Source organism: Amblyomma mixtum, chromosome 1, assembly GCF_055824585.1.
Source record: "Amblyomma mixtum isolate Tamu chromosome 1, ASM5582458v1, whole genome shotgun sequence".
Taxonomy (NCBI): Eukaryota; Metazoa; Arthropoda; class Arachnida; order Ixodida; family Ixodidae; genus Amblyomma; species Amblyomma mixtum.
This window is the reverse complement of record NC_143012.1, coordinates 287,471,263-287,485,834: the sequence shown is the minus strand read 5'-3', so window position 1 is coordinate 287,485,834 and position 14,572 is coordinate 287,471,263. Positions and strand designations below refer to the sequence as shown.

At 49.3% G+C, this 14,572-nt stretch overlaps 1 protein-coding gene across 1 annotated transcript in view; it reads right to left on the bottom strand.

The window, feature by feature from the left end:
* Positions 1 to 16: 16 nt before the first annotated feature.
* The window catches only part of LOC149371958 (neuroendocrine convertase 1-like), a 45,746-nt gene continuing 31,190 nt past the window's right edge, over positions 17 to 14,572 (bottom strand). The window contains exons 8-16 of the mRNA XM_089585525.1: positions 13,169 to 13,237; positions 10,892 to 11,208; positions 9,534 to 9,634; positions 6,774 to 6,930; positions 5,097 to 5,319; positions 4,360 to 4,493; positions 4,079 to 4,225; positions 2,448 to 2,578; positions 17 to 238 (exon numbers count right to left, since the gene is read on the bottom strand). Coding sequence (XP_089441651.1) covers positions 2,474 to 2,578; positions 4,079 to 4,225; positions 4,360 to 4,493; positions 5,097 to 5,319; positions 6,774 to 6,930; positions 9,534 to 9,634; positions 10,892 to 11,208; positions 13,169 to 13,237 — 1,253 coding nt within the window. The 3' untranslated portion in view covers positions 17 to 238; positions 2,448 to 2,473. The remainder of the gene's footprint in view (positions 239 to 2,447; positions 2,579 to 4,078; positions 4,226 to 4,359; positions 4,494 to 5,096; positions 5,320 to 6,773; positions 6,931 to 9,533; positions 9,635 to 10,891; positions 11,209 to 13,168; positions 13,238 to 14,572) is intronic.

Below are 14,572 nucleotides of genomic sequence, written 5' to 3'. Positions count from 1 at the left end.
ATGCTGCCGAAAGGGGTCACACGAGCACATCATTGTCTTTATTTATCACGTTGTGTGCGACGGACGCATGGACAGGAAACGACACACTGTCTCTTGACTGCTTCCGGCAATCGCGGCTCGCTGCAACCTCCGGTGGTGGCTTCAGCCACGCCACGGGTGCTGCTGTGGTCATCGGCCGTCCAGTGACTGCCGGCAGCACCATGCAGCGGGATCACTCGGGGGCACATGGGGAAGAGCCCTGCGCAATGAAATTGTGGTAAAAAATGACAAGCACGTGTTCGACCACCCTTATACACCTGAGAGCGTGTAACTATGAATCATGCTTTTTAAAGGAAGGCGAAACTCTGCCGCCGAGATCCGGCGAGAATGGGCGACCACCAGGCGTACGCGTGGAAAGAGCAGGCGGCCCTGCTCATACTGTGCATGCGCATTTACCATCCATTCTCGCCGGCTGTCAGCGGAAGTGCTTAGCGAAGCGTGGTGGCCTCACGTTGCCGTGTTCCCTCTAAGTATGATGCATACTGTACAAATGAGCACAGTATATAAGAAGGACTGCGCATCACAGGTCGACAAGAGGTCGCGAGTCCTATCCCATCGCTGCTTCTTCACTTGCGGCACGCAGCGTGCACAGGAAATTGTGGAAACCGCCTTTTTGCTGCGACTGTTATAAGAAAGCAAAGATGACGGCTCCCAGCAATGCTTGTCGTGTATTATGGGCGCGCAGGCACTGAGGTTCAGTCATCAGGTATGGCAGATTCCACATTTCTGGCGTGCTTAACTCGTTCGCTCTAAACAACTGACCACAGTGTTAGCCTGGCGGCCAAACTGAAACGTCAGACACCTGGGGCGAACAAGCTGCCTCAATGAGCGTTGCTCACTTTCGTCCCTTATTCCACCCCATAAGAGAAAAACTGTCCCGCTTCCTCCAATTCTCAGCAATAATTGCAAGCACACAATTACTTCGCTTAACCGCGACATGAGCAACAGCGTTTATTAACTGGTCTTGCAAACATCGCGAACGTGGCGACGGCGAGTGACGGGACGACTGCAAACACGGTACTCACACAGGCGATGGAGCGCATCACGTGACGAAAACGTCAAGTCTGCGCGACACCTCTCAAGAGGAGCTACCAACTCGCCCAACAGGAAATTTTAATGAATCAAGAGGAGCTACCAACTCGCCCAACAGGAAATTTTAATGAAGCCTGCACGAGACGGCGCGGTGACGTAGGCTTCGGCAGAGAAGAGGAAACCGTTTGCTCACGCGTTGGTTTGCTCGGCCGGTACAAATGATCCCCTCTGCCCACGCTCCTGGTGCAGAGATGAGTGGCAACCCTTTCGGCTACTCCTGGCTGATTGTTTGAATGTTTCGCTGGAGATGTAAAGTCGGATAGAACTCAAGAACAAAGCGGCCAGATACCCTTCAAAAGGGGGCCCTCCAGACAATGGCGCCGACCGATTTTCATGGCGCCGCATTTAATCCGATCAAGCCCCATTCACCTGTCACCCCCTGCGATTTCTCGCTATAGCAGGTCCAAGTGGATTGGTGCAGGGAGAGAATCGGTGCAATAAATTTTGGTTAAATCACGCAAAATACATGCGCTTTCTTTTTCTTTAAATTAATTTTTTTCAATGAGAAACTTAACGCAACAAAAAATGCAAAAGACATCCGTGCGCTGTGCGATGTCAGCGTGCGTTAAAGACACTAGGCATTCGATAGCTTGGGGCTATCCTAAAAAAATGTAAAACAAAGAGCATCAACCTGTACCGCTCAAAGCACAACAGGCAAGTCGAAATTAATTCTGAGCTCGCCACGACACACACACTGATGACGCAAGACTATAAACCCTACATTCGTCGTCTACCCGGAAATCCAGCGTGCACATATTGCTATGCACAAGTACATCTTTTGGAAGTGTCCGCACATCCAAGCCACCAAACAGAACACCCTAAAATCAATACAAAGGCACGCACGCCCCAAGGACTGGGAAAGCTGACTAGCTCTACCTCAGGGGACCGCATCAAGGTTACTGCCACTCCGGACTGAGTTCGTCCGCGACGTGCTGGGCGAGGAGTGGTAATTCCCTCTCCCCTGGGAGGTCGGATTTGACCTTGAAAAAAAAAAAAGTTCTCTTTGTCTCTCCACGACGCCGTCTTTTCTTCCTCACTTCTTCCACTTTCTCCTTCACCTCTTTTCTCGCAGCACATTTGAAGTGTCCACGAGATTGAGACAGTTACTGCGCCTTGAGTAAAGCTGAGGTTCGCGCGCCTTGCCTTTTCTCACAATCAATTTTCAACGCAAATTTACCTCGCTGCGTGCCGCTTGAGTAAAAATGGGTGTCTTTACGGCCGCCAAATGCCAGACAGTTCTGTGGCTTTGGTATACTATAAGTTAGCGCTTCGCGGTCCACGCGCCAATCGCGCACGGCGTCTATAACAGGACGTACTTGGTACGGGGCGTCGCATCCGGGGCTCAGTGGACGAAGTTTTCGCTGAGCAGCACCTGCTGCAGGCGGCTCCTCCGCTGCTGCACGGCCGCCGCTCGCTGGGCCTCCTCGTCCTCGCTCTCTTCGTATTCCTGCGCCCAAAAACGGCATGGGGGGATGGGTGCTCACGTGCACAACTTCCTTCCACAGTTTCCCGTTTATGTTGGCATAACTCACCATGTGCAACGCGCCACTCTGATTGGTCATAATGGAGTGACATCACGCATGTTGTCGTTCTAACAACGTGCCCGCTGGTTGGCCAAGGTGTCAGTCACTGATTGGTTCGAACACAATGATGCAACTCATGACGTCACGAGGCACGCGAAATCAACGCCACGCTGCGGCGGCACCGCGAACTAGAAGGATCAGCGCGCGCGGAACAGTGTCGTATGCTCCGTTGCCTATAGGTGGCATACAGACGTCAGATATTTGTTTGCTGTATAATGTATATCTTAAGAGCGCTGTTACATTGTTGCGGGCTAACGAAATAGGTGAGCAGCTAAGCGTCACTGCGTGAGTTCTCTGATTTCATGAATAGAGAGAGAACATGGGAACAGTATATGTTTCCACGGTTTAGCGGAACGGTTGCAGGACCACGGCCGCGCAGTTCTTATCAGGCGTCCAGCCTATGGTATCTAAAAAGGTGATCTGTCTAGACTAGAATCATAATAATTGAAACTGTAACCATGCAGCATACAGCGTGAATTTTGTAACCTTTGAAGATTTTAATTAAAATAACCGTTACATATTAGCGCGGTGTGTGCATGTGGATTGTATACAGCAAGGCGGAGTATTACATATGTGATAAAGCTGAACTAAAATATGACTAATTAACTAAAATTAACTAGTCAACTTTCCAGGTCTTGGTTTTAGGGTGCACAATTTTATTGCAAGATTGAGAGCCTTAAAAATCGAAGGGGAGCAGTTTACAAATTTTCTGAATCGACCTTGTGCTTCGAAATATCGAGTGTTTAAAATACTCTTATCAAACTCCCCTGAGTTAGCTTTTTCGCGTTGCACTTAACAAAACTGAGTTTCTACGCGTGATACGGTCACCGAAATCAAGTTAACTTCTACATCATAAAATGCACAGACTGTGTCTCGTCATTTATTTACCTTCTCTATTTTATGAACGTGCAACGCGGGAAAGCCAACCTATTGAGCTTTCAAAGCGCATTTTTCACCTTCGATATTCCGAACCACAATGCCGATTCAGAAAATTTAGAAACTGGACTCGCTTTCGATGTTGACGACCTTCAATTTCTCAATATATTATGCACTAAAGCCAAAAATTTAGAAAGTTGATTAATTATTTTTTAATTAATCGCCATTTAGTTGCGCTCTATCAGTGTCCGCCTTGCTGTACAATCCACATGCACAGGCCACACTGATGTATCTTTCACTATTCTTAAAATAAAAATCTGCAAAGTTTAAAAATGATCACCCGGTAAATTTCAGACAGTCATGCTCCATTGAAGCTCTTTCACATAACAGTGGAGCACCAAATAAGAAATTCGGGATTTTTCACGGCAAATCTTCAAGAATCAGCCTCTGTGACGAATGCCGCAAGAAAAGTGTAAGTGGCAACTCACAGGAACAGCGTCGATGACCACTTGTGCCAGCTCCTCATCATCGTAGCGCCGACGTCCATTTCTCACCGCCTGGTAGGCGGGCTGCTCTCGCGTCCCGCTCAGTGTCATGGAGACCGCGTTCAGTCTACCCACGTTGTCCTGGCCGAACTGCACCAAGGCGTAGAGGCGCACTCAGCGTACAAGCCGATGACACGGTCCACAAGGGTTAAGCTTTTCGCTGTACGTCGTAATACGAGACGAGTGCACGGGTGACGACGTCGCAGCGGCGGCAGCGCGCTCACCTTGTCCCGGATCACCAGCGTCCAGAGACCCCTCGGGTTTTCGCCCCACAGGTGGACCGTGAGGAAGGTCCAGTTGCGGAAGCCCTGTCCCGCGGTGTCCTTGGCGCGGCGGTAGAGTAGCACGCTCTCGGTGCCTGCGGGAAGCGCCGCCGCGCAATTAACGATCTCCTCCGACTGCCGCCCCGGCACTTCGAGCGCTAATGAAACTGATTGACCGATGCTTCAGAGCGGCACGGCAAACTCCGGTATGACGACCGTCGGATGCCACCTCTACAAAGAGCGAAGAGCAAAGGCAGAGGTGACTGGGGGGGGGGGGGGGGCACACCTGATCTAAAATATAAAACGGGAGTGTTGGGCGGTGCCTTAAAGGACACGCAGTGCGGGAGCATCGGGTGATCTGCTTGCGACCCTGACATATGTTCCGGCGGTGCGGTGGAATTGAGTGTGTGGCTATCGAAATCATCGTTGCTATGTGCACAAACTAAAAAAAGTCAGGAATAAACAATAAATTAGTGCCCAAACTCTGTTTTCTCGAATTGCTCACGACTGTCCATCAGAAAACACGTTTAGGTCACTAAATGAATGGATCGGATCACTAGGGCCCGTACTTTCGGTAAGTTCAGACCGCAAGCTCAGAGGAGGAATACATATCTTCAAAAAGCAAGCTTCCAGTGACTATGAGCAGAGCCGTATAGAAGCGCGACATGCGCACGCAGTATATATAGGGCGAGGCATACCGGCCGGCGAGCGCAGGTACGCGTCCAGGGCTCCCCTCTGCGAGTACTGCAGGTCCAGGTGCACCTGGACGTGTTCCAGGGCCTCCAGGGGGCAGTCCTGGGCGTCGAACGCCAGCTGCAGCTCCCTCTGCGCCGAGACCATGGGCCGCGGCAGCGCCCACGGGGCCTCGGGAAACAGCCGGCACTGCTCCGAGGGGCCCACGTTGCTCCAGTTGAGGGCCGCCTGGGAAAGCACAAGCGTGCACGTCACTCCGTGCGGTTTCTGCGTGTGGATCCTCCTAAGGGCATGTGGACCTTGACACTACCGCTGGGGCGGGTCATTTTTTGGACTCTGGGCATGCCGGCTGGGTCCAGTTTTATGAGCTGGGGATGGCAGCTAGATACATCCCCTTCGATCTCTATATAAAAGGACTAATACACATGCTCCCACACCGAACCGACACGTGTAAAACGCTTGCACTCGCCTAGACTGCCCAACCTCCATCCCATACGGCTGATGCTTCGCGACAGCAAGAGCCGCGTCATTTTGCCACCGTCTATAATGGTGCTCTCCGCTTATATCCGCAGTGCTGCCATGTTTAGTTTTACTTTAACTATAAAACCTACTTCTTGTTTTCAGATCTCAACTAGAGCCGCTCTAGTTATCTCTGAGAGCCCAGTAAACGAAATAATAATAAAAAAAGAAACATCGAGGCCAACTTCAAATGGGACGTATCATACTTTTCTAAAAAAATGTTATAAAATATTCCTGTTATATTTCAACTTTAGAACTGCATAAAAAATTAAGCACAGCCCAGAAAATTCCCCGGCAATGGGACGCATATTCTTGACGATCGTGCATCTCCAGCAGTGTGACGGAGATAATCCGTACTTGTTGAGTCTGGGACAGGAATATGCGCTTACTACGTTTCTTTCAAATGAGGGAGAGGGTGGTATACGGTACAACACCCTGTCGTCGTCCTTATATATTACTTTATTCAGTCGCATAATTAAGCGGCAGATATCTGTGATAGATTGTAATATAAAGGCACCAAAAACCTCACACACATAGAGAAGACAAGAGAACGGGACAGAGCGCCACGGAGACGACACACAAATAGAAGGGCCTATGTAGCTTAAGAGAACTTCTTGCTGGGCTTGTTGGTAATTGGTTGTAATATAAAGGCGCGAAAAACTACACACAAAACAAGAGAACGGGACAGAGTGCTCTGTCCCGTTCTCTTGTGTGTGTGTGTGCGTGCGTGCATGCGCGCGCGCGCGCGCGCGCGTGTGTGTGTGTGTGTGTGTGTGTGTGTGTGTGTGTGTGTGTGTGTGTGTGTGTGTGTGTGTGTGTGTGTGTGTGTGTGTGTGTGTGTGTGGTTTTTGGGGCCTTTATATTACAATGAATTACCCAGCAAGAAGTTCTCTGTGATAAAGGAACCATGGCGCCGCTTCATCCAATATTTTTTTCAGTGCAATTAATTTACTTTACATTCTTACATATCATAATGATCTCTAAGTCAGGGTGCGGTCTAATGTTAAAAATTTATGCGAGGGTTTTAATCTCTTTTCAATTCCGTCGCTCCACGTGTGACGTCACTACCCTTTTTTACCAATGCGCGGCGCCGGCGGTTTCTCCGCTGAAGGGAAGCGTTACGCGTTATTAGAACAGGTGCATAGTTTCAGTGCAATACTCACCTGCACCATGGCCTGTGCGTCCAGCAGGCCGAATCCGAAGCGGCTGTTGTAGAGCAGGCCGGCCCCGTTGCGCTTCCAGCCGCGGTTGGAGCTGAGCGGGGCGAAGTCCGACGTCCACGCCACCAGGTGCTGCACGTCGCGCCAGCCGAGGCTCGGGCTGCGCGGAAGACGCCATTTAGGACGTCCGATCCTTTCCGGACAGTGAGCTTACTATACATGCACAAAGAGTGGCAATGCGATTTTGCCGTGCTCATAAACACCTCGCAGGAACTTGAACTGATACTTGCCGCCCTTTCGAGCTCACCGGTTCCCACTTTCTGGAAAATGTAACAGTTCACGCAGTTCAAGTCTTCACTTCGTCCGTGCACTATATCGTCAACACATAACACTGCAAATGAGTGTAACTGCCTCTGTGAGAAACTGCAGCTACGTTTTTGGAGACGTGGAGAAAGGCTAGAGCCCTCTAAACACAACGGAATAAGAAGGGAGTAATACCCCTGCTACACGGGCGTTTCGAATGCCTTCCAACCGAATGTCATTCGACTCGACTGCCGAACTAACGCTGCTACACGAAGTTCTTCAACGGCATTAGGTTCAGATGACATTCGAGTCGACAGAGCTCCGCGGAGACATTCCAGATTTTGGAATGCCTTCGAAACGCGAACACAGCCCGAACCGACCAATAGCCGTCGCCGCCGCCGGCGCTTCGCCCCGCCCGCAGTCGCGCGACTGCTTTCGGCTCTGTGGCTGTTCATTTCGATACCCGCTACTCGCTTTTTTCTGCTGTTTCTTTAGCAAATAGCTCGTGTTCTGTCTTAGTGAGTGCTTGCAGATAATAGTACACCAATGAACAGTTACCGCGTGTGCATGAAATTTCCCCAGGAGTGCGCCGATGAGGACGACTGCACTCATACTGCTGTTTACATCGCTGCGTATTTCATTTCATTTCATTTCATTTATTTCATCCTTAAAGGCCCAAGGGCATTACATAAGGAGGGGGCTACAATTCATATAGAAGAAGCATAAAAAACACACGCACAATGAACACACACAACAAATTTCAAAAGCTAAAGAGAAAAAAAAAATAAAGAAAAAAGATAAAGGGTTTACAAGTGCAGTGAAAGCATACAAAGAAAAAAAATTCGCTAGCGGCAGCGAGCACAGATGAAAGTCAATGATCAACACGTGGTAAAAAATGACAAGGAATTCACTTATTCTGAAGATGACGGGCCAGTTCTGTACGAAAAGATTTTGGATCGTTGCATAAAACTATGTCGTTAGGTAGGGCATTCCAGAGTGTTATTGCATTGGGGAAAAATGAACTATTCATTGCTAATGTGCGGGTCTTGATACCGGCTATGGGGTGGCTATGGCTGAGGCGACTTGAAGTTCTTATCGGGGATTTTAGAAGTGGGTGTCTTGAAGCTGGATGATGGAAGAAGTTATGAAGCAGGCAAAGACGTGAAATTATGCTTCGTGATTCAAGTGATGGGAGGGAAAGAGAGCGCAAGAGAAACAGCTTGTGCTCGTTTGCAAGACATAAAACGAAATATGCGCTTTAGTTCTATTAAATAATCGTTTCTCTTCTGTACCGGTTGTACCCGTGCTTGTTTACGCAGTGCCACAATCTGTGGGAAGCGCCGACGCGATCGCTCGCCTGAGAAACACTTGACAGCCGGGTTGTTGACATCGCGTAGGACCGGCGCTTATCGCTAATTTTCCCGGCTTCCTCCGACATGCCCAGTACTTTATTTTGAACTACTCTATCCAGAAGTATGTTTGGTGACCGTTCGCGTTAACTGAAATGGCCTAACTTGTTATCCACAAGCTAGCGACGGCGACGACTGCTGCTGGCCGTAAAGCACTGCTCGGCAGCCCGAGTCACACCGCCGCTTCCCGTTCATTGTATGCGCGTCCTGCGATGTACACAATTGTTGATTTCATGTCATTGTTGTCAAAACTACACTCGTTGACCATTTGCATTCGCTAAAACTTGTGAATTCGTTCTTCACAACCACCGCAATCACCGATCCAACCCTGCGGACTCGCTAGGCCTAGTCGTCGCTGAAGGGAACGGAGTCGTCGTCGACTGAAATTAATTTGCCAAGTGGTTATCGCTAATGAGTGTCCAAGTGTGCACATGTGAAATATAGCCGTTTGTTTCGCTTATTTCCAATACGGATAATGTATAAGCGCGCATGTATTCGCACCGTCACCTCATCAGCGTGTTTTCGCTCAGCCGCCGAATTCCTGAGGGCATGAAAGCTGACCGTTCGTCGGTGTCGTTTACCAAAAAACTTGTCCTACTACAATAATATTAAAGTGAATTAGATAGTTCACTATAATCACATGCTGCTGTTCACCGTGATAGTGCCGTTGTCGGACTAGTGTGACCGTCGTCGTCGTTGTACACTGAAAACGAGCTGAGAATTTCGAATGCGTTTGGAAAGTGCCGTGTGTAGCACCGCGGGAGTCCGTTGAGTTCGAATGCCATTCCAAGTCTCAACTGCCATTCGACTCAGATGTCATTCGAAAGTACCCGTGTAGCACACTGCACTAGAGAACAGCTTACTACTTTTTTACCCCCATACAGGCGTATTTGTGTTTAGAGTGATGGACTACTCACAGCACAGCTTTTCCACCTGTAAATGAGATAGACGTACGTCATAGTTATGTGTGTTGCATAATATGACGAAGACGTGGTGGATGCCTGCGTACTGTACACCCGGACAACGAGCAAACAATGCTTGGGAGACGCACTTTGCCTGCAGGACTAGCGCCACGATCCCCGCGGCCAGGGGCGCCGACGCCGAGGTGCCTGTGTGTTGGGTCGTGCAGCTGTTGTGCAGGTCCGAGGTGGCCTGCGAGAGAGAGAGAGGTGCCACGCTGTGCTCAGTCCACCTTCGCCGCACTTCGGCCCGCTTAAATGTCACGTGGTGGTGTACACAGATTTTCTAGTGCTGCAGAAAGGCATTCTTACAGGCCATGTTCGCGCAGGCCTACTTTTGCGTCCGTACTTCGATGGCAGACCAAATCGAAACTTTCACCTACAGAAGAAATCAGATCCAAGCTTGCCTAGACGATAGCAGAGAGCATGCACGTCTTTGTAGCCGGGAACCGCAGCCGTGGCCACGTAAAACAAACAGGGCGGCGTAGAGGCAGATAGGTTATCCACGTTATCCACGTTATTTATGGGATCTGGGAAGAGATAAGATGGCACCGGTATAATACACGGGCTTTTAAGGGAGCTTAAGTGAGAAGAGAAGAGGATTACCGGGGCTGTCGTTCGTCGCAGTTCGAAAGCGCATTCGGTGGGGCGGCATTTCTGCAAATTTGCCCCCCTGGAGTTTTGCGGATGCATCTTTCACATTTTTTCTCTCTGTCTCGTCCAAGTGCGAAACCGGTATAGATGGATATTGCGCACCCCCTGCTGACGTTCATTATGCATTTTGAGCGAGACACTATGCCTCCCGCCGGAGACGCGCTTGCACGCCTCAAGAGCGAGACTTCATTAGTGACAGAAGAGGATAAACAAATGCAGTATACGTGGAAATGGTACTAACCGTTCGTCATATGATAACGCTTGAATTGCAAGCAGCGTTTGTCAACTGCATTGGTACCATTCCAAATTGTCCACTCAAATGCTCATCCATTATCGAAACAAATGACCGCAGCGATACGGAACCACGTAAAATTCTAAAAAAAAAATAGTTTTTTTTTTAGGTAAAGATATGGCTTTTCCAGCAAGTATTGCCAATGTTGGTGGACACCAGAAAACCAGCGAGTCGTTAACTAAGCATGCTTAACTAATTTTTAATAATTAACTTTTTAGCTGCTAGAGTTAGGCGCTTGTTTGCAAACAGAGGTTTGTAGGCAGTCGCTAGAAATAGCCTTATCAGTTTTTAGGATTTAGAAAACGCGAATGACCTTGGCGCCGTGCTTCGACAAAACTTGGCTTTTTTGACTATAGTCACGTGCACTGAGAAGGCTGCTTTGCCTGCATGCTTTTCGAAAGCACTTCGGCAAAGTGTAGTCAAGTGTGAAACGACGCCTGCAGAGAGCCCTTCATTTGCACACTGCGAAGCAGTCTTCCCGGCGGCGTATATATAGATAGATACCACTTTCTGGTCGGTGTAGGCGCCGGACGAGTAGGCGGCCGCCATGGTGGAGGCGCACTTCTCGCCGTAGTAGGGGAAGCGTCCGCGCTGGCTGGCGCTGGACACGGACAGCGTGTAGGGCGAGCCCGCGTAGCCGTCGCAGTTGCAGTTGTCTCCCTTGGCGCCGCCGTTGCCCGAGGCCCACACGTAGACGGAGCCGCGGCCGCCGCGCCCCCTGGTCACGCCACGGTGCAGCGCCTCGCTGGCCAGCCGCTTGGGACCGTCCACGGTGCGGCCGTCGTCCGAGGGACCCCACGAGGCGCTGAACACGTCGATGGCTGCAGCGAATCAATCAATCAATCAATCAATCAATCAATCAATCAATCAATCAATCAATCAATCAATCAATCAATCAATCAATCAATCAATCAATCAATCAATCAATCAATCAATCCTTAGAAAACATAGCTACACCAGCGAACATTTGTGCAATTTTCGTGTGCACAAGAGCACGATCTTCACGGGCTTACTTTGGTCATGATCATCAGCGGCAGTCCAGTAACGTCCACGGCAGGACAAAGACATCTCCATTGGATTTTTAAATAACTCTGTCCTGCACCAACGTAGTCCCCGGAAGCACAGGCAATCGGCCCAACATTGGAAATGGAGGTTTCACACTGGTCCTTTGCAGGACTGGCATTTGGCAATACGTTTTCCAACATTGAGCCTGCTAGCTGTGCTGCTTGGGGTGTGGCTACCACCCCAAGGGGGTACCCTTATCGTCCTAATCTCATTTGCTCACCTACCAACCCTTGCTGCGTTCACTGTTTCGTAAATTATACTAATTTACGTTTACCTATATAGTTTCCGCATTATATACCGTGGTCATGCTCATTTCTTCATCTTGATTTTAGGGTTAGTGTTAACCCGCATTTGATCCATGACAAACTCTATTTTCTTCCATCTCTTAACCCCACCCCTATTATTTTCCTTGGTTCGGAATTTCGAGAAAGCGATTACCCGTCGGCGCTGTAGCTAAACAAATTTCCGTTATATCGTGCGCCATTTAAAAACCCAACCTATGGAGAACAACCGCCGCAGTGGCTCAGTGGTTATGGCGTTCGGCTGCTGACCCGAAAGACGCGGGTTCAGTCCTGGCCGCGGCGGTCGAATTTCGAGAAGCGAAATTCTAGAGGCCCGTTTTCCGGAGACCTCCACTACGCCGTCTCTCAGAGCCTGGGTCGCTTTCGGACGTTAAACCCCAATAAAGCAAACCGAACCTGTAGAGAACACACAGCGACGCTCATAAGTAGCCGTCACTCAGTGACGCGCATGCCACGTGACCTTTTTTCTATCCCTCCCATGGTCCATTCCATGCTGCAGTTCGCTGCTTTAGCCCAGGTGGGACAGAGGAGGCCACACGTGGCATGTGCGCCGCGGTGTGACGTGTGATAATAGGCGTGACAACGAAAAAAATGGTTTCAGCTACAGCGCCAACCGTAATCTTGGTCTCGAAATTCTGAAAACTGATATGGCTATTATTAAGGGCCAGCTACAAATCTCCAATTGCAACCAGGTGCTTAACTGTAAGGTAGACATTGAGATTAGAATTCGGTTGAAGGAGCATAAACACCAGATTTCGGTTGCATGTTTTCCTCTTCGTAAAGATGCGTAAGCCATTAGTATATATAGATAACCACATGGTATTCGCTTACGACCGCTAAATAATTTATAATCAAATTTCTTCACATATCTATTCCAGTTTCGGTTTCAACAGCCGAGCAACGGCTATGACGTCAAAGGTCAGTACAGTTCACGTGAGCCATGAAAAAACTGCGATATAATCGTTGTTTCGTTGTTTTAATTCACCTTTACGCTAAAGCCAGCCTGCTTGAAAAGCCAAAATCATAACGAATGCAGAAGCATATATATCCATATAAAGAAGTATATATGCATATATCCGAATGTCTCACTCATCATTACAATGAAGAAAACACGCAACCAAAAATTTGATGCATATACTCCTTTATACAGCTTACTAGTTAACACTTCACCTACTGTTTTCTGAAGTCCACCAACACTGGTGTAAACTAAAGGCCTGTAGTGGCGGGCTTTGCTTAACCCCCCGGTATATAGGAGCAAGTTATATTCTGTGCTTTGCTCTAAAACGTGACTGACAGTGTGAATGTGATTTGTTGTCGAGTACTCGTTAGGAAAACCAACCCACTCCCTTCGTTCCTTCTTGATGCGGTTCTGCGAATTCTGGGATTGGTTCTTGTCATACAGAATGGTGGTTACCTTCAACGTTGAAAGCCAGCGACGTGGACTCCACAGCGTCCACCACGTCACCGTCCAGCATGCGGATGCCTGGAAGAAGCACATGTTTTACGTCATGATACTCACAGCGACAGCGAGAAAGGAAAGCCATCAAGGACTGGTTTGCCCACTCCAGCCACTATGGCTTAAAGTCCCACTTGTATTTCAGGAAGCGGTTATTGCCAGTCACCAACAGCCTAAACATGCTACGTGTATCGCCCATGCAAATGCTGGAGGAAGCCACTCGCGTTGTGAAGAAAAACAGCAGCGCTAGCTATCAGTTTTCTTACTTTTCCGAGACATCGTATTCAAGTGCAAAACACGTTCACTTAGCTGTTTCTTAAAATCTCGGGTGACGCTTACTTCAGCGTCTCCGCGGACGTTTCCGCCTAGAAAGTATGTGAAATGAAGGAGCCCACTGCGCAACCAATCTTCCGTAGAAATGGCAGCTGCAGAAATGACGTTTACGAGGCCTATCCCGCAATGGCCAACCCACACTTACTTCCTTTCAAGGCATTTCTGCCTAATTGGTCGGTTGGTAACAACTTCATTTATAGTCCAGCAGAGCTTTTGCCGACGGGGCCTTAGGTCTCCCACATGGGGACGTCGAGGCGTTGCCTCGCCGTCGCTTCGCGGGCCTGCCGGACGGCGCGGAGTTGGTCGCCGAGGCTGGGGCTGCGCAGGGATGTCTGCCAAATGATTTCATGCAGAAGGGTTGAAATGCGGGCCAGTTGGTACATTGTAAACTGAGAAAAAACCAGTCACACAAGACGACGGACAAGAAGAGAGAACACACCACAACGACTGGACTGGACTGAAGGCAGTGGCTGAATCGCTGCTTCAGAACCTCAAGAAAGGACGCACGAAGAGGACTGACGTTGGGCCAACTGAACGAAAGAAGTTCGAGGTCATGCCGTACGTGCATAAAGTGAGCCACAACATGAAAAAAGTGGCGGCCAAGCAGGGAGTGAGCATGGTGTTCTCTGCTCCTTGCAAGCTGTCGGGACTGTGTTCGCGCATTTCTCGAGGCAGGGAAAGAAACCACGTTTGCACAACGCAGCATGAGAATCGCTTCACGACATGTGTCGCACAGGTGGTGTACAAGTTCCCCCTCACATGCGAGAGAGTTTACATCGGCCAAACTGGCCGGTGTATTAATGACCGGCTTCGTGAGCATTACTCCTCCCTGGGGTCCGGTGGCGGTGCAAACTTGCCTCGCCATTGCAATGAATGTGGCTGTTATCCTTTGTTTAGCAATGCCACCATTCTTGGTAGAGGCAAAGGAAAACAGGAGCGGGAAATACTGGAGGCATATCATATCGGTTTGTTAGGCTCTGATTGTATAAGCACAACTTCGGTGCGCCTACTTGAAAAAGAATTTGCTTT